We start from the raw sequence: 21,326 nt of genomic DNA, 5'->3' as shown, positions 1-21,326 counted from the left end.
GGATTCTCCTCGAATTTCCTTGCGAATACTATAAATAAATTAAAGGGTAGGAAGAATGATATCCATCTATGGTCCTCATGGACCTCTGATTACTTGCTCGTTGAAGTTCTTTACATGTACAATTCCATCCTTGTGGAAACGTTAACTTTGAGCAAAGAGATCCCCATTGCAACCTCCAATTTCGATCTTACATATTTGTATTATACAATTATAGAATAGGTAATCATAATCTCCTTTATGATAATTTTTAAATAAAAATACTATTTATACACTAAAATTAGTTATTAAAATTAGTTATTATATATTTATATATAAATATTTTATATATATTAATAGTTGATTTTGATGATTAATTTTATTATATAGTTGATTTTAGAAAAATGTTAAAAGAGATGCATGGATGGTTAGGTGCAACGAACATATGCATGCAGAGCATGTCGATTAATTTGTCTTCGGAATTTAGATATCTTTTGTCTTTTGTTGCAAAATATCAGCGGTCACATGCAAAAATTAATGTACACACCCCTAATAAAGGAGAACGTAACCAAAAAAGAATAAACCAACAATGTTACACATGCAACACATAATAATAATAAGAAACAGTTCTCACACGTTATAAATTTTACTGAATTCATCATTCAATTGACTTATGATAGATTTGATGAACAAGTAGGTAATGGTATACGGTGTAGTCGTGTAGATCATCATATTACCTTTTATTTTGTTTGACGGAAGGGTTTGAATTTGGAATAGGGTATCATATAGAATTATGGTGGTTGTAAATGTACTACGTATATCGGTGTAACAGTGTAAATATGGAAAATATCATAAACGTGTGGATGTTAGAGTGTGATTTAATTTTTAAGGGTAAAAGGAATTATTGATTTGAAATAAATTAAAAAGATAAAAGTTCAAAGACAATTTTTTTGTTCGCACGATATTTTTTAATGTATCGATTAAAAATTAATCCGTCGCGAATTAAAATTCTGTTTAAAAATTTGTTGCACTTGTCAATAAGTTATTAAATACACGTAATATAAAATTCGAACTCCACACAAACACTTGTGTTAGACAAACGAAGTGAGTTCATCACTCTAACAATTCAAATTGACAAACTTTTAAGAAAGCTCAAAAGTAACAAAATATATATTCCAATACTAATATTTATTTTGATTTTATTTTTTTGTATACAGATGATAAAGAGTTTGACTAATTTTTATGGACTTAACTCAAATTCCATAAAATATAGAGATTTTTTTATAATAAAGATTCACATACAATTTTCTTATAAAATTGATAGTTGAAAGTCGTTAGATAATAATATAGTCAAATATTTTAAATTATTTAAAAATTTTCAACTAACAATTTCACATAAAAATAACTACATATGACTTTTTCATTTTTTTTATTTTTATTTTTGAGACTTAAATTCAAAACCCCAAAATAAAATACCAATATACTTTTCAAGTTTCAACGTACGTATTCATCAACCACATTTTTACGAGATTTCATATATCTGCTCTTTATACTATTTTTATACTATTTTTAATCAATCACTAACTCTACAGTGTACTAGTTAAATTGTTTTTTTTTTTTTTTGTGACTAGTTAAATTATTAATTGATCTGTGTAGACCCAATTATACATGCATGTGATAAAAATCCACGGATATATAGTTTATTAAATATGTTGACCATGTCACCAAAAAAAGCTATGTTGACCAAAAGAAAAAAAAAGGGTTAAATATTCTGGTAAACAATATTATATTGGTGACAAAGTGGTCAAGTTTCGCAAAAGTGAGTTCCTTGCGGAAGTGGTTAGAAAAAGAACTCTCAAAAAGTCACAAGAAATTATAATTAAGTCAATATATGCCAGCATACCAGATTACCAGGATCTCCACGTGTTATTTCCATATCTATTATTAATATTTAATACTATCAAAAACATACCATATAATATAATATGCATATCTAAAAACTCTCACATGCTAAATATATATAACCAACGAATTATAATTTAAATGGCATTATTTTTCATCCTTTTGCGTATATACTGTATAGTACATAAAGTTATTCTCATAAAATTACTTTTTTTTAAAAAACTTAAAAACAGATAGAAAAAAAATAAAAATAATTATATTTTTAACTTATTTTTTGTATAAGAGTTTTTTTAAATTTGTTTAAACTTTTACATAATTTTTTTATTTTTTATTTATTTTATATTATTTTTTAAAAGAGATAATAAAAATTAAAAATCCAGATTTTTCAATTATTAAAATTCTAATTTGATGTCATAAAATTATATATTCTATAAATTTAAGCAAAAAGCTAAGAAAGAGGCACATAAATAGATTTCTCTTATAGATACATAGTCTAAGAATCAAAATTTAATTATTTCACTCTGTTGCATAGTGTAGTGTATATTATATAAAGCTACATACTCTGTGGTTTCATCAAAAGAGGTAGCAGCCATATGATCCAAGTTACTCTCATCGGTATATTCCCAAACCCTCGCTACTACTCTAGTAGTTACATATATAATAAGTTGATAGAAGGAATGTTAGATTCTGATTATTTGTTTGTGTTGGACAGAGGAAGAAGTAAAAAGAGATCAAACAAAAACAGAAACATACAGAGTTGAAGATGTGGAAGTTGAAGATAGCAGAAGGAGGAAAGAACTTGGTTTCAGTGAACAACTTCATAGGAAGACAACATTGGGAATTCGATCCAAATGCAGGAACACCACAAGAACGTGCTGAGGTTGAAAGGCTACGCCAAGAGTTCACTAAAAATAAATTTTCCATCAAACAAAGTTCTGACCTCTTAATGAGGATGCAGGTATATAATTTTTCAATGGTTTCAACTTCTATGTCCGAAAAAGTTAGAGTTCGATTCTTGTTTGTTGTGTATTCCTTATCCATCCCTTATCCATACATCATGCCAAAACTCCATCTTCAATTTGCATTGTAGCCCTTCAAAAGAATACATCGGCAAGTATACGAAACCAATTCCAAATAAGCCCATAATGGAACAACTTAATTAATTATAAATATAGTGATTAATTTTATTTATTTATGATTTAAAATATTGGTTATTAAATATTTCACCACATTCAAATTAGGAGGAGATACGTTCAGTATCATTGCAATGTGAATCACGGAAACTGATTCAATTAGTTTCCGTCTCTTCACCCTCCTTTCCTCTTCAAATGTCTAAAACATGATAAATCAAAAAATATATTCAGAACCATCCAATTTACAAAGAAAATAAACATCCTAATACCTAAAATAAGCACCATTCACATAGAAATTTTGGATTTACCCGTAGGCATTTGGCTGATTTTTTGTTGGAACCATCCTAATTCCTAGCATTGTTGTTCTTTAAATTATTACATGGAAAACCACTTCCTTCCACAACTCACATTGCACTTTGTTCAACCACCACCACTTAAAAAGTAGCATTATATTCTTTAATGATTCATTTGTGAGAAAAATATATTTTATACAGTTATTTTTTATGGTTGATTCTTAATTTATATAAAATTTACATATTTTTTTTATTTTTTTATTTATTTTATACTAAAATCATTCTTTTAAAAATAATAAAGATCAAATTCTAAAATATTTTTGTTATAATATTTTTTATATAATATCATGAACCTACTTATTTCAAATATTTAAATAAATAAAAAATACACATAAATAATTACTTATCTAAATATCAGCAGATCATATATTATGTAAAATACTTTTCATGTTTATTACTGTATCAAATTTGAAATAATAATAAATATATAATCAAGATAGTAATGCATTACAAAAATGCTATTTGCAATTTAAAATTAACTACTAAAATAGGTATTTTGTATTTTAATACATATTCTACACAAATAATTAATTTTGGTGGTTGATTTTAGTGTACACCTAACATGAGTGAATGCGCATTATATTTCAATTAAAATTTTTAGCTTATTTTTATAAATAACAAATTTCATGAATTATATGTAATAAATGATATTTTTTAAAAAATATACCAAATCTATTCCATGTCCCTATTATTACTATAGAAAAGCTTTCAAGTATAAGGCAGTAGGAATAAGTAGATATATATATTAAAGGAAAAGTCTAGGTTCAGCAACTTTGTTAAATTATAGCCAGTATGTAATCAGTAAAGAAAAGTGAGCTATTGGATGAAATTTTACACCAATTTCACACCATTAAAACTATTATTGATGATTATTTGATGGCTACAAATTACAAAAATTGTTGACCCTAGCATTCCTCTATATTAAATATGATAAATAAGAAAGAATGAAAGAAGAAACTGCCAAATCAAGTATTATTCTTTTTCTTTTTTTTCTGCCAACTTCACATTTATAATAATAACCAATTATTGCTATATATGACTCACTTGATCACTTCACTTATGAGTTATGACTCTGGTCATGGGGTGGTTGAGTATTGACAAAAATTGAAATGCATTTAACCGGTGGCAGCTCAGAAAAGAGAACAGATGTGGACCAATACCAGAAGCAGTGAAAGTGGGAGAAGAAGAGAAAATAACACAAGAAGCATTGATTACAACAATGAGAAGATCTCTCACTTTCTTTTCTTCTATTCAAGCACATGATGGTCATTGGCCTGCTGAATCTGCTGGCCCTTTATTTTTCCTTCAACCTTTGGTGAGCTTTAGAATTTTAATACTACAATTTTAGCCTTTATATATGCTATACAAAGTTTTCATTTTGGTAGAGATATAATTATTTATGTTGTCTTCTTTTATCAATTTAAATTTGTAGGATGAGTAATTTTATGACATGCTATTACAGTTCTATATCCAAAAGATCTAAAGTTCGATTTTAGTGAATTCCAAAAGTAAAAAAAAAAAAGATAAAGCAAATAAAGAAAAATATCTATACAAAAATTAAACAAATTTAAAAGAGACTCTTTCTTGAAGGAGAGTGTTAGAAATATAATTATTCATATTGTCTCTTCCTATCAATTTAAATTTTTGGAATGAATAATTTTATGACACATATATATACATTATTTTTTATATTTATTAATAATTATGTCACTTTTCTAGGTAAGTGCTGGCATTACATTTGATCATGTTTGGTAATCTTATTTATTTTTGAGATGATATCATATAAATATATATGCATGGATGTTAAGGAGCATTTTTTAGCTTTACTTATTGATTTAATTGACCATGATTATCATGTGTGCAGGTAATGGCATTATATATTACAGGATCCCTTGATGTTGTTTTAGGAGCAGAACACAAGAAAGAAATTATTCGTTATTTGTATAATCACCAGGTAGCTACTCTTCTATACACTACTTCTTCACCATTTCCATGCATGGGATATTTATATTAAAGATATAATATAAAATTTATGTAATTTTTTTAATACTCCAAAAAAAGCTCTATAATTATTTCCTTTAAATCGTTAATTACTTTTTTCTATAAGTTAAAATTTTAAAATGTAACTAAACAAATATCTTTATAAAAATATGTTTTTGACATCTTAGTTAGAGCAGGTTTTTTTGTTAAAGAAACATGTCCATTTAATTTAAATTGGCTAGAAGTGAAAAGATGAATAACCAATAAAATTATTGGTTGGCATTTTCCATGACAATTAATGAGACAGAACAAAGATGGTGGTTGGGGGTTCCATATAGAGGGACACAGCACAATGTTTGGATCAGCATTGAGTTACATTGCATTAAGAATACTTGGAGAAGAACTTGAAGATCATGAAGACATGCCAATGGCCAGAGCCAGAAAATGGATTCTTGACCATGGTGGTTTAGTGGCTATTCCTTCATGGGGAAAGTTCTGGGTCTCGGTAAACTTATTAACTATTATTTTTCTATTATATTGAGTTACTTTAAATTTTAATAGTTTAGTCAAGTGAATGTTCATTTTAGCCGTTAATAATGTATATGTGCTTCATTTTACATCTTGAATAAGTAAATTATTTTTTTCTGTCTAAAATAAGTATTTATTTAAAGAAGTAGTGTTGTAAAGACAAAATTTTTAATTTAACTATACTCCTATTGATCGAACTTGTAACAGGAGTGAGGGGGGTTGTCCTGAAAAAGAGAATGTTAAAAGAAAGAAGATAAGTATAAAAAATTAACTTTTAATTAGATAATAGGGTAAAGTATTAAATTGGTCTTTTACGTTTGGACGTAATTCTATTTTGGTTCTTAAGGTTTGAAGTATCTTATTAGAATCCAAAAAAGTTTCATTTAGTTTCAATGTAGTTCCATTGTGAGGTCAAAGTTAAATAATTAACGGAATGTCCTTAATGACAGCAGTATAAAAATAAGATCGATAATCTGGAAAACAAGTATAAGCTCCAAAGACACAAAATCATCCGTGGATGTTTCAATACATTTATTTATCATTCTTCTTACAATTTAAATGAAATATTTTCTATGAAACTAAGGAGAATGATAAATAAATGTATTGATATATCCACGGTTGATTTTGTATCTTTGAAGCTTATACTTATTCTCTAAATTATTGACTTTGTTCTTATACTGCTGTAATGTAGGATATTCCATTAATTATTTAATTTTGATCTCATGATGGGACTAAATTAAAACTAAATGAACACTTTAAACCTTAAGAACCAAAATAGGATTACGGCCAAACATAAGAGACTAATGTAATACTTCATCCTATATAATATTAGTTTTATATTATAACATTATTTTTTAACATTTATGTTTTGTAGAATTTAGGATTAGAATTTATGGCTAATTTAAAATTTAAAATTTACTTAAGGTTTAAAGTGACGGCGATGAGAAGTAAAGTTGTGGTGTTGGGAGAAAAAATAACAAAAGAATGAGAGAAGAAATGATGCATATAAAGATAAAGTGATAATTTAAAATTTTAGTTGATATTGATTATTGAACGAAAAATAGTTGGTTTTATAATTGTCGTTGGACTCTGAAAAAAACAGTGCTAGGACATGTTAACGTTATAACCATTAAACCTTAAAAAAATACTAGGAAGAGTAGTTTTGCCCGTTCAATTTAGTTTATCTAAAATAAAAATATTTTTAATTAATTATCTTATTAATTTATGTTAATAACTTAATATAATAAATTTTTTATACTTATTTTGAATCCGTGGGAAAGTAACAATTTTATTTTTAATGTTATGAGCTAGTGATTCAAATCAACCAATTTAAGGATTCATTATTAACTTGAATATCCTTTTTGATATCAAGTTATAAATAATCAAAACAGTAATATTAAAAAGATAAAAAAAAACCGTTCAAACGTATTTTATTTAGTATTTATTAATTTTAGTAATAATTAATAAATGTTAAATAAGATAAATTTTAACTGTTTTTCACTAATATTTTTGTTATTAAATATTTTCGTAATTAAAAATATGTTATAGTATTCCCAGAATTTATTATTTTTATAATTATTTTTATCTATTAACCCATTTTGTTATTTTAATAATTCAATAATATATTTTATTCTATATTTTTAAATATTAATAATTAATTGATGAATAAAAATAATAAATTCTGATGATTTTTTAGTATTTTTAAATAATCAATTATTGCTAAAATTATAATAAAGAGTAAATATTGTGATTTCTATTTTAATAATATCATTTTTATATAATTTTATTATATTTTTAATAAATATATAAAATATAAGAATAGACACAAAAAAAATATTAAAAATAAGAGTAATAATATGTTAATTTGATTTATTGGTGAAGGTACTTGGAGTTTATGAGTGGTCAGGATGCAATCCACTTCCACCAGAGTTCTGGCTTGTTCCCAATTTCATCTCTATTCACCCAGGTATATATATAATTTATTATTCTCTTTTCTTTTTTATTTTTGGTACTACCATTTAGTTTGCTTGTTAATTGTGGCAGGGAATATGTTATGCTACTGTCGCTTGGTTTATATGCCAATGTCATATTTATATGGAAAGAAGTTTGTGGGTCCTGTCACCAATTTAATCAGATCTTTGAGAGAAGAAATGTACAATAAACCTTATCATCAAATCAACTGGAATAAAGCTCGAAATTGTGTTGCTAAGGTTCATTCAATATTTATTTAATTTCTAATCATGATTAATACTCATTTAATTATTCTGCTTTGTGTTATACATGCAATTAGGTACTGTTTATTTTTAGAGGGTATTGAGACTGAAACTAAGAAATTGAACTTAATATTGTGTTCGACCGCTAAAGACTGAAATTAAAATTTTAATTTTAAAATACAAAATTTTAATTTTTTTAATATTTTCTAGAAAATAAGAGCACAAAAAATTAAAAATTTAATAGTATTTTTTTAAAAAAAATATTTTTATTTAATTTTTCAAATTTTATTATTCCTCAAATTTTATATTTATCTTAAATTATACTCATTAATCTAATATATTTATATCCCTAATTAATGTTATAATGACATATACATGATACAAATATATAGGAGGATTTGTATTATCCACATCCTTTAATCCAAGATATGTTATGGGGATTTCTTCATCACGTGGGAGAGCCTTTGCTGAATTCTTGGCCCTTTTCTAAGCTTAGACAAAAAGCATTAGAAATTGCAATTAGTCATGTCAGATATGAGGATGAGAATAGTAGATACCTTTGCATTGGAAGTGTAGAGAAGGTAATAAATAAAATAATCTTATATTTTATTCATTTACAATAATCTTATATGATCAATTGAAGCAAATGAAAATCATGATATATAATGCAGGTTTTGTGTTTGATTGCGCGTTGGGTTGAAGATCCTAATTCGGAAGCATACAAACTCCATTTAGCTCGAATTCCTGATTATTTTTGGCTCGCCGAAGATGGCTTGAAAATTCAAGTAATTATTGCTTTTTTAAAATAATTTTGTTTAATTATACAACAAGATGTAAAATATAAAAAAGTTTTTTACGCTAAATGAAATAAAAAAAATTAGTAATTAATAATTGTTCTTCAAAATGATATGTAGAGTTTTGGTAGTCAAATGTGGGATGCAGCATTTGCTATACAAGCAATACTTGCTTGTAATTTAAGTGAAGAGTATGGACCTACACTTAAAAAAGCTCACGATTTTGTCAAGGCTTCACAGGTACCAATTAATAACTATTAATTAATTAATTAATTAGTGTTTCTGCTTCATTATACATATCTATACTATATGATTTTTGAAACAATAATTACTATTAAAAGAGACTTTGATTTGAAATTGAAGGTTAGTGAAAACCCTAGTGGTGACTTCATGGGAATGTATAGACACATCTCAAAAGGTTCATGGACATTCTCAATGCATGACCAAGGTTGGCAAGTCTCTGATTGCACAGCTGAAGGATTACAGGTTCATACAAATTCTCTCCAAATTGACGAGTGTTAGGGCAGTAACTTTTGTGATTTATAGCTATCAAGTAACCATCAATGATATTTTTAATGGTGTGAGATTTTATCCGATAGTGCGGGATTATTCACTTTTCTTTTGCTAGTTACATACTTATATGCTGGCAAGAATTTAATAAAGTTATTGGACCTCTAAACTTTTTCTTTTTGTAATAGAATCAATCATTTATTTTTTGATTTGTAAATTTTTCCCGTGGTGGATAATTGAGTTATTATAAATTTTTGTTAGGTGAAAACTCAGGTGTAGTCGACTTCATGTGAAGTTGATAGCTGAGAGCTGTTAGATGATTTGACCGATTTGACTAAATTTTCATTTAACAGCTCTCAACTATCAACTTCACGTGAAGTCGACTGCACTTAAATTTCCACCTTTTTACTAATACAATAATATATGATTAGAGAAATGTTTAAATTTTATATTTATAGTGCATTAAAATTAAATTCATTTTATGATAAGTCTAATATCATGATAGTTTTTCCATTATGAACTAATTATTAATTAAATTTCTCTCACTTGCTACTAAATTTAATTACAGGCTGCGCTCTTATTGTCAAAAATGCCATCTGATCTAGTTGGAGAACAAATAGAATCAGAGAGATTCTATGATGCTGTTAATGTCATCCTTTCTCTACAGAGCAACAATGGTGGTTTTCCTGCTTGGGAACCTCAAAGAGCCTATCGATGGTTAGAGGTAAAAAAAAAAAAAAAAAAAACACATACATACATATATATAGTTCCATTTTAATTAAGAAAATCTAGTTATATATATAAAGTAAAATTTTAATTTTAAGGGTTAGAGAAACCATCATGATTATATTATCTATGAAATATTATTTTATATATATCTCTATTGATTTATTTTGAGATTAGAGGTACCGAAATTTTATGTTCTGTGTTCTTCGAATATGTAGCATTTTTTTTTTCAAAATAATTATATTTTGATTTTTTTTTAAATAAATATTTAATTAACACATACTTTTAGAACATATATTAAGATTATTATTAATTGAAATTTTTAAAATTTATTTTATAATTTTTTTAATTAATAACCTTAACATATATTCTTAAAATTACAAGCATAAGACGCATGTTAGCCGAATTAGTAATTCAATTATGGAAAAAAAGTCTTTAAAGTTACGTTTATTTCTGAGAATTGAATAAGATAAGATACTGAGAATAAGACATATATGACAGAAATATAAAATTTTGTGTTCTTATATTCTGTTTAGTGATAAACTAGAATAAATTATGAAAATTTAATTTATTCTCATTTTTTTCATTCAAAAAATTTGAGACGAAAAATATAATAATAAAAAATATAATTATAAAAAAATTAACAAGAATAATAAAAAAATAAAAAATAAGTTGTGTTTCTTGTTAATATCTCTGTGTCCTTGTTAGACACAAAATACATTATTCTAGTGTTTCTGGATATATTATCTCTGTCTATGTCTACTCTCTCAAATATAATTTTGTTTCTCTATTATATTTCTGTCTTAGTGTTCTATTTCTGTAAACAAACGTAGCCTAATAAATCATATTAAAAACACTGTTTTAACTGGTGTGAGAAACTATTATTCGTGCATTGCAGAAATTCAATCCAACCGAATTCTTTGAAGATACTCTGATTGAGATGGAGTAAGACTATTACATACGTCGTTATTATTGTTAGAATTTTTAATTGAATGAAGTATTGTTTATTTAGCCTTATGTACAATCTTAATTACTTGGCACTTGTTATATATATGGTTCATGTTGTGAATGAAATAATAGGTATGTAGAATGCACAGGATCAGCAATGGAAGCATTGGCTCTATTTAGAAAGTTATATCCAAATCACAGAAGAAAAGAAATAAATCACTCCATTTCTAAAGCAATTCATTACATTGAAAACACACAAAATCCAGATGGCTCATGGTATTGTTGACTTTTGTAATTTTGTTGCTTTTTTTTTATTCAAATAACTGTCATCTTAACATGCATAATATATGCTATCTATCTTGTAATTAAATTTATAGTCGTAAAATACAAATACTTATTGAATTATAGAAATCATTAGAAGCTTTATTATAAATTAAAATTGACTATCTGTAAGGCCGTCGATAATCACGAATTTTCTGGTAATGTCATAACTAATTAATTAAGAAGTTATTTGTGTAGGTATGGTTGCTGGGGAATTTGTTATACCTATGGAACTTGGTTTGCTGTAAAGGGACTGAGAGCATGTGGAAAGAACTATCAAAACAGTGCTTCATTGCGCAAAGCATGTCAATTTTTGTTGTCAAAGCAGCTTCCTAACGGTGGTTGGAGTGAAAGTTATTTATCAAGCCAAAACAAGGTTTATATTTATTATTATTATTATTAGAGTAAATTGACAAATAAACCCTAAGAATTTACATTTTCAATAAATTAGTCCCTAAAAAAAATACCAATAAAGTTCTTCAGCATAATAAGGTAGTTTTAAATTAAGACCTTCTACTCTAATTATAGGGATTAATTTGAAGGTAGTGTGTCCATATTTACTATCCTAAAAGACTTTATTGATATTTTTTTTCTTAAGAATTAATCTGTTTGAAATGTAAATTCTTAGAGATTTATTTATTATTTTATTATTATTGTTGTTGTTGTTGTTAATTATGCTCTACAATACAAATTAAATATGAAAAAGTATAGGTAGACAATGAGAATATTAAACAATGTGAACAATAGATATATCGGATATTCAATTCAATAGGTATCCAAATGATTATATTCATTATTTTTAATTCGATTTACTCATGCACAATTAATAATGACTGGATATTCAATTCACTAGGTGTACAGATAGTTATCCTAATGTTAAGGTTTAGGAAGTAATTTAGAGGTGGAGTGTCTTTTTATTTTATTGGGTCAATCCTAAAGTCCATTATTCACATTATTTACAAAAATCATTGTCTACCTGCTAGCAAAACCCATTAAATATTAGAGTACAAAGAATCAAAGAAAAATAAATTGGGGGTAAATTGCGGTGGATTTCTTTAAGATTAGACGATAATGTGATTCATTTTGATTTATCATATGTAAATTGACCTTAAAAGAAAATTAGTATACCACATTTCCCAAAATATAAAGATTTCAAGTGTAATGTATGTGGTACAATTCAAACAAGATTAATATCATATTTTATGCATAAAAAATTTGTTGTGTCTATACATATTTTGATTTATCATAACATGTTTTTTTTTTGTTGACAAATAGGTGTATACAAATTTAGAAGGCAATCGTGCTAACGTGGTTCAAACTTCATGGGCTTTGCTATCCCTTATTGGTGCTGGACAGGTTAGTAATAATTAGCATATCTCCATATTCTTTATTCATAATTTTTGAGACTTTAAGGTCCAAATTAAATGGAAGGCTTGTTAAAAGATAGATTTAAATATTTTACCTAATAACAAATCTTGTTCTTGTGATTGATAAGGATAATAGGATAATATAACGTTGATGACCAAAAAGTTGAGAAAATAATAAACTGTTAGACAAAGAGAATACATGATATTAAAGACAGCATAAGGTAATTTTGATTTTTTTAAATAATTAATATATGCTTAATTCCCCAAAAGAGAAGTCAATGATACAAAGACTCCAAAAACAAAACATTCAAATAAAAGAGCTAAACAGTCATACGGTTTAAGATTCTGTAATATATACTCATAAAACTACTACTTCTAACCCACTCAAACCTTTAAGATTACTTAAAATAAATAAAACACCTCATATAACTCAAAATGGATTATTAATATAGAATAATTTTATAAAGAGTCACTAGAAAATTTTGAAATTTTTTATTAAAATAGGCCTAAAGATCCAAAGAAGATTACAATACTAAAATTAAACAAACTAGTCCGTCGCGGATTTAAACTAGTCTGCCACTAAACTAGCCAATGAATTGCTACATACATAAGGCGGAATTCGAACTTACTTAAGCGGACGAGTGAGCTGACCACTCGTCCAACCCATTGGGTTGTTGTTTTTGTTCATTAAATCTTGGTCCGTTTTTCCTTTCTTGGATTGAGTTCTTTTTCACTAGTTCCCAAATTTTATGGGCCTAACTCTACCATAGATTCATTCTGGTTCTCATAAGTGGTTTAATCAACAATATGACTCAAGTCCATAAAACAAAGTCAACAATATCATTGCATACATCATTTTTATCAAAGCTTTAGTCTTAATGAATTGGGCCTAGATACTTGAACAAGTATTGTTGTGGGTTTGCCCAATAGAATTTGGTGCTTGTTTGAAAAGAGGTTCCAATTCTAGTTAAAAAAAAAGAGGTTTGAATTAAAATGAAAAACTGAATTAGAGTTTGTTTTGTTTAAGGAATTTCTTTAACTACTATATAAAAATGCTCATAAGATTTTTAATTCTCTCATTAATATTTTCCTATTTGTATTGTCTTATTTATAAAATCTTGAAAACGAAATAAATTGAAAAAAAAAATGAAATTTTTTTGTATTGAAAAATAAAAACATAAATGAAACAATTATTCAATGAAACCGAACTTAGTTGCTGATTATGTTATTTGTTACTAATATATACTCTTAATGTTTGTTTAAAAATAAAAAGGCTGAAATTGATCCAACACCCATACATCGTGGAATAAAGTTACTAATCAATTCACAAATGGAAGATGGAGACTTTCCTCAGCAGGTAATTAATTTTCATTAAACTAATTTAGTTACAATTAAAAACACTTAACATCTTATATGTATGTTTATCCATTAAAAAAATACAGGAAACTACAGGAGTGTTTATGAGGAATTGTATTCTAAATTACGCATCGTATCGAAACATATTTCCCATATGGGCGTTGGGAGAATATCGTCGCCGAGTTCTATATGTATAAGCATGAAGATGATGAAGAATATAATCAAATCCAATAATTATGTGATTGCCTTTAAATTAAAGTAAAAATTATATATTTCACGTGTATATATGTGGTGCAAATGTGTAGTCCTTTCTTAATAAACATCTCATCTATGTTGTAAATGAAACTACTATATATAAAAAAGATATGAGCTTTACTAAGAAAAAATTGTTCAGATTTCAGTAATTCATGAAGTATTTTGTTGACAAGAAGAGAAGACATGTGAAATTCGAATAAGTGAATTGTTGCTAGTGAAATTACAACCCTCTAGACAATATTCAATGGTATTGAGAAAGAGCCAACAACTGGAAATGAAGTACTTTGAGCATTTTAGAATCAGTAAAAAGCTAAGTGCAGTAGCTTATAAGCTAGCTCTTCTTATGAAAGCCAAAATCCATAGTCTTTATACGGACATTTCGCTGAGTTGTTCGTATTCCCGTGTCAAACACATTTTGGATACGACACTTGTCGACATTTGTCCGACACGCGTGTCTGCTGTATCCAATCATGTCTTAATAAAAAAATAAAAAAATTGTTTCCGAACACGTCTAAATACCATTACATGTATTTTTGAGATAAATTTAGAAATAGTATATATTATTATTATTAAAACAAAAATATTTTAAATACTTTATATAATTAAAATAAAATACTAAAAATAATTAAAAATTAATTTATATTTTAATATCAATAAAATATCAAAATATCATTAATATTTATCTAAAAAATACTTTATATTTTATATATATACGTGTCCCCATCTCTTATAAAATTTTAAAATTCGTGTGTCAACGCGTCCCGTATCATGTCGTGTCTCGTGTCTATACATCATAGCTTTCATACATTTCAGTCTGCAAAAATTTTATGGAGAACAAGAAAAAGACCATTTTCACTACAAACTACAGAGCTTGGGACAATATTAGAACCATATAAGGTTGGTTGCTGGCAGAACAATCTTAAAGATTGGCAAGGAGGTGCAACAAGTTCAAATTCAATGGGACAAGAGTCTAAACTTGAGACTACATTAGTTGAAAAGTTTCAAAGAGCATATCCTAAATTCAACCTTAGTAAGAGACTCGAGGGATATGCATGGTAGTGAACTAATAATATATTCACACTTGTGATTAATCACCTTTTCATTGCCCTAATAAAAGACGATTATTTGATTTAATTTTTCATCCTTAAGGTTGTGTTTGTTCTCCATTTCAAATTAATGAAGACATTAACACAAAAGTACACATACATACACATGAATACATGTAATCTATTTTGGTTGTTAAGACACTAATAATAATTTTATCCCTATTGTTGTTGGTGATGAAATTGATAAGGATAGAAAATAAAATTTTCAAAATTTTTTAAGATACAAAATTATAATAAAAAATTATATCTCATGTCTAATATTTATATATCAGCTTTCTAATAAACCTTAACCTCTAAACTATATACAATATTGTGTTTAGTGTATTCTTCATAATTTTGAAAATCAGACTATATTGGTTGGTTTAATTGCCAAACTAGCAATTTAAACTGGTCTAATTCATAATAAAACCAGTTGTCAATGAATTGATAAAAATAAAAAATTGGTCAAAATGCTTGTGAACAGTCAAACTAACCCATTTCTTAGAGATTAGATCATTTAATTTTAATTAATAAAACAAAAATTTCTTTTTTTTTAAAAAATTCATATATAATTATATCATTTTATTATATTCTATTCAATACTAATAAAATTTCTGTTAAACCTTAAACTTTTAAACTTTTAATTTTACGAGCTCGATTATCAATTCGATTTTTAAAATCTTTCAAAAATTGTATCTCATTGAACAAATAATAAACGTAAATATCTATGTTTATGTCTAGATAAATTTGCAGAATAATCAAACAAACTACAATATTTATATAGATAATTGGACATGACATTACGATTGTCATAATACCACTTCTTTCAAAAATGTTAGTTGATAGGAGAAAATACATGAATGATTATATCTCTAATTCGCTATTTCAAGTAATAATTTTTTAACGAACTTTATACTTTTATTATAACATGGTATCAAAATTTCTATAACAGAAAAATTTAACATTCGATTCTTATTGAACTTAAAAAAAAAAGAATTTTAGTATAAGACAAATGCAAAAAAAGAAAAAAAAATCTATTAAAATTTTAAATAAATTCTAAAAAAAAATTTACTTGAGAAAATAGGTAAAAGATATAATTATTTAATTTTTTATTAACTTAAATTAAAAAAAAGGTAATTTTTGCAACAATTAATGTTGTAAGTTCAAAGATGAAGCTACATATTGACAATGATGATCCAACCGCACATGATTGATCCCATCGTGTCATATGACATCTCTAAATCATTAAGATAGCCAACCATGCATCCACACAATCACAAACCAGAAAACCATTATAGGAGAGTAGTTGATTGATTATGACATCTTTATTGTTGATTTATTGGTCTCACATTTAATATATATTATATTATAATTTTTAAGTTTTATATAGATATATTAATTAAGTAGAGTAGTTGCTCATAAAATACATATTAAAATATTTTAAAAAATATTAAAAATATTTATTTACTATTATTAGAAATCTTAATTAAACAAAACTTGCTTCTCAAAAATAATATATAAAGTCATTAAAATAAAAGAGAATGATCAACTCATAATTAAACTAAAATAATAAAATTCATATATATAAAATACAAATTACAAAACTAATGATAATAAAATATTTATTTCTCACTTTCTTAATTTTCTCATGATTATTTTTTTAGTTAGACATTAGTTAACAAAACTCACCGCATAGTATATTAGGATAAAATATAGTTTTTATTTTTAAAATTTATTAAAAATTTTAAAAATATTTTTAAATTTTATTTATTTTAATGTTGACGTAGAATTTTTTTATTTACATCTAATATATTTCTGATGGCTAATTTTTTAAAAAAAATTTAAGACTAATTCAATAATAATTTTATATGAATAATCTTTAATACAAGCAAATTAAACATAGTTGTTATGTACTATTGCTAGATTGATCTTAAAATTTTTAAATATTTAATCGTTAGAAATATATTTGATATAAATACAAAATTTCTAAAATAAAATTTAAAAATATTTTTAAAATATTTGATAAATTTTAGAGTAAAGTATATTTTTTACTATTAAAATTTGTCAAAAGTTTCAAAAATACTCCTAAATTTTGTTTTGTTTCAATTTTGTTCCAAAATTTTTCGATTTACATCAAATATACCATTGACAGCTAAATTTTCAAAAAAATTAGGACTAATCCAGCAATAATATATCAGAATTATTTCTAATTTGTTTATGTTGATAATTGTTTTTGTAAAATTTTTGTCGAATTGATACTAAATTTTTTTAAAAATTAGTCATTAAGAATATAATAAAAAAATTTTAGTACAAAATTAAATTAAAAATAAAAAATACACTTTATCCTAAATTTTAAAAATAAAAATATGCTTTAAATTGTTTTTAAATATACCTAAAATACTGAGGTATTTCAATAATTTTAACTGTTAATTTTAATTAATATATTATATATATTTTTTATAATTAAAATTTACTGTTAAAATTATTAAAACACTAATAATGTACGTGATACGCTTCAAATTCTTCCAATACTTTATCCGACATGATATTATTCAACCATTTTAAAGTGACAATGCAAGTGAATAGACCTACTTCTCCTACTTTTGGGTGTATGTGCCATAATTATCTGATAGGAAAATTATCACATGTTCTATTCTACTAGCATGGAACATCATGTTCTTTTGTACTATCCGGTTTCTATTATATATTTGTCTTGTAGTGAAGAACTTAAAGACAATTTTATCCTTTAAAGCAAAACTAAAATGACCCATTTGTCAATGGTTGAGTTTCTAAATTCCTGGCTTGGCTAAAAATGGGGCGTGAGCCATTATTTGTTCCATTGAGAATTAAATCTTTATGCCATTCTTAAAATACACACCATTAGCAACATATCCTAGCATATTTAGTTTTTATATTTATTAACAAATCATTCAATTTTTTAGTAAAAAATTATAAACATATTCAGCAGCTACCTTAGTAAAAATAATATTATATAAAATAAGTAAATAATATATATCAAAATAAAATTTAATTTTCAAATATTAACATTACAATTAAAAATATTGAACTCTTCTTCTAATTTTTCTTTAAAATTAACTCTTTTACTTTTAATTTGTCTTTTGAAAAACTTAAAAATACAACTTTAATAACATTCTCATTTAAATCTTTTAAAATACTTGTTCGACATCTAATTTTTTAAAAACACAAAATTCGAACAAAAAATGTACGTCTAATAGATTTAATGACAGAGAAAAATATTTATTTTTTTAGTGGCTTCACTGAATCTAATTTATAGACTTTGAATTAATTTCAATCCACATATTTTTAACTTTAGTTTTTACAAAAAAAAAAAAATTAGTTCATTGCTGTGGTACTTATATGAAGATTTAAATTTAATATCTAATGATATTAGATTTTTTTTATTCGGTTGTGTCCAAAAAAATATATTTGGCTATTTTAATATTAAAAAAGATTATAATTATCAAATTATCGTAAATCAAAATTCATTATATATACCTTCTCTTTTATAATTTATATATAGATAATAATATTATTATTCCTAAATCTTGTTATTCTACCATGATTTACTAAGAATTTTATACTATATTTTAATACGTAAATTATGGTAGGATAATTATTTTACAAAAATACACAAGTTACGCTATATCTTATTGGAAAGTTATCCAGTATTCCACACTAATTTAATGGAATACAGTATGTCATGTACGAATAAGTTGCCATGTTACTTTTGGTGTTTAGTGAGGAGTTAAATTTCTAAAATGTCTATCTTATTGATGAAAACGACGAAAATAAGTCCCCAAATGTTTTGGCTTTGAAGGTTGCTCCTCTCTGATTTTCTTTATTTATTTATTTATTTATTTATTTATTTTAGGTCTAAGTTAAAGACATATATGAGAGGGTTAACATACCTAGTACAAAAAAAGAAATCTAATTAAAAAAGACACGTGTAAACGGCTTAATATTTTTATTTTTTAAAAAATATTAAAATTAATGTTGAGTCAATAGTTTAATTAAAAGTTTGATAGAAATAAGATGTAATTAATTTTACATAAAATTGATAACTAAAAATTATTAGTTAAAAATTTAGTTAAATTAATTAAATTATTTAATAGTTTTTAGTTATTAACTTTATGTGAAGTTAATTGTACATAAAGTTTACCTATAAAATTATATTATAAATAAAAATATGATATAATAATATAAATATATTTAATATAATTAAAAACTTTAATTTATTTTCTTAAACTCTAATTTTAAAATGTTTTATTAAATTCTCTTTAATTTCTATCTTTCTTAATACAATATCGTATCAAAAACTTACATTAATTTTGATTTATTTGTTAAATTTAAAAATATAAAAACACATACATTTGTCGAACTGAAATTTTTTTTATAAACTTTTTTTCATTGATTTATTTATAATTTTTCATCATCATCACTATTATTCTATCATTGCCATTATCTATTGCTATTATAATTGTTACTATAATTGTTGTTATTGTCATTATTGTTATTATTAATTATTGGTTAATCGTGAACAAATTCTATTTAATTAATTAATTAATCAATAACAATAATAATTGTGAACAATTTTTTTTAATTCTTTTGTAAATGCAGTCTTTATTAAATTTGAAAAAAATATATATTATTTAAATTATAATTATTTCCATAATTTTTTTAGGTAATCATCTTTTAATAAATGTATGTATTAAGAATATGTTTAATTATTCTGTTGGTCTTTGTAGTTTTATCAAATTTGTAATTAAGTTTTTATATTTTTTTCTAATCACGTTCTTACACTACTTTTAATTTTATAGTCAAGTCTTTTTGTTTCAAAAATATTAAAATCAACGAAATATTCCCTCTAAAAAAATTTTCTAGTCAAAGTTTTAATTAAGTTTTTAATTGTGGGTACATTAAATTTGTATAAAAATATTTCATTAACTCTAAAAATTAATTTTATGAAAAAAATAGTTAAATAAAAATTGATACATAATTTGTTAAAAAAAATTAAGAGGGAGCATTGCCCCTCTTCCTTTACACAAAATTTTGTTTTTGTTTATACATATTAATTTATATATTTTTAATTAAATAATTAACTATTAAAATAATTAAACTTAATATAATAGAATAATCAAATAATAAATAAATAATTTAACTATTTTATAGTACTATAATAAAAAATTTTATGAAAATCAAAGATATCTTTATACACAATAACTAAACTTTTTTTATATACATTGCATGATTATTGTTGTGACACTCGTTCCAAAAAAGAAGAAAAATAATGCCATTTAGTGCAGTTCAGTCAAGACATATCACATATGGCGGCTGGAAAAAAAATGGCTTTTAAAATTAGTCTATAAGGACAAGCTGATAACTTCAATCATACAAAACTTGTTAAAAGAAAAAACGGTTGCATGTCTACATGCACCACCCAACCTTCATGTTCATCTGTGTTTCACTCGCTTAATCTGGACCTTGTATTTTTTTTATTATTATATCTAAATGATTAATGTTGTTGAAATATCATATTTCAAAAAGGACATCGACATGACATACGTGAACATCTTCCTGTCTGATATCCCTAATCTTGATGTTCTTCTTCCAAGTTCTAACCGAGTATTAATTTATATATATTGATGAAGACAAAGTGACAAACCCTTTTGAATCGACCGTACGTTGAAAAAGAGGGGCAGACGCAATTCCTTTCCTTACTACTGTGGTTGGGGATTGGATCGGTACTTAGATACTTAAAAGTTAAAAGGATAAAGTATATATATACTTAAATTTTATTTTATTTTAATTTTATTCTAAAATTTTTTTATTTTCATCAAATATATTTTTGATGATTAAAT

General features: G+C 24.9%; 1 protein-coding gene across 1 annotated transcript; it reads left to right on the top strand.

Moving 5' to 3' along the window:
• Positions 1-2,355: 2,355 nt before the first annotated feature.
• On the top strand, positions 2,356-14,582 carry LOC140172877 (lupeol synthase). The gene is made up of 18 exons (XM_025800488.3): positions 2,356-2,493; positions 2,591-2,836; positions 4,494-4,679; positions 5,229-5,318; positions 5,652-5,849; positions 7,754-7,838; positions 7,916-8,082; positions 8,478-8,666; positions 8,757-8,870; positions 9,000-9,119; positions 9,243-9,365; positions 9,958-10,113; positions 11,014-11,060; positions 11,196-11,339; positions 11,583-11,760; positions 12,660-12,740; positions 14,025-14,108; positions 14,194-14,582. Exons 2-18 carry the CDS (start codon positions 2,642-2,644, stop codon positions 14,302-14,304), a joined length of 2,268 nt encoding a protein of 755 aa, XP_025656273.1. The 5' UTR covers positions 2,356-2,493; positions 2,591-2,641; the 3' UTR covers positions 14,305-14,582.
• Positions 14,583-21,326: the final 6,744 nt, after the last annotated feature.

The sequence above is a fragment of the Arachis hypogaea genome, chromosome 15, assembly GCF_003086295.3.
Source record: "Arachis hypogaea cultivar Tifrunner chromosome 15, arahy.Tifrunner.gnm2.J5K5, whole genome shotgun sequence".
Classification (NCBI taxonomy): domain Eukaryota; kingdom Viridiplantae; phylum Streptophyta; class Magnoliopsida; order Fabales; family Fabaceae; genus Arachis; species Arachis hypogaea.
The sequence above is the reverse complement of the archived record's forward strand: the minus strand, read 5'-3'. Positions and strand labels throughout refer to the sequence as shown.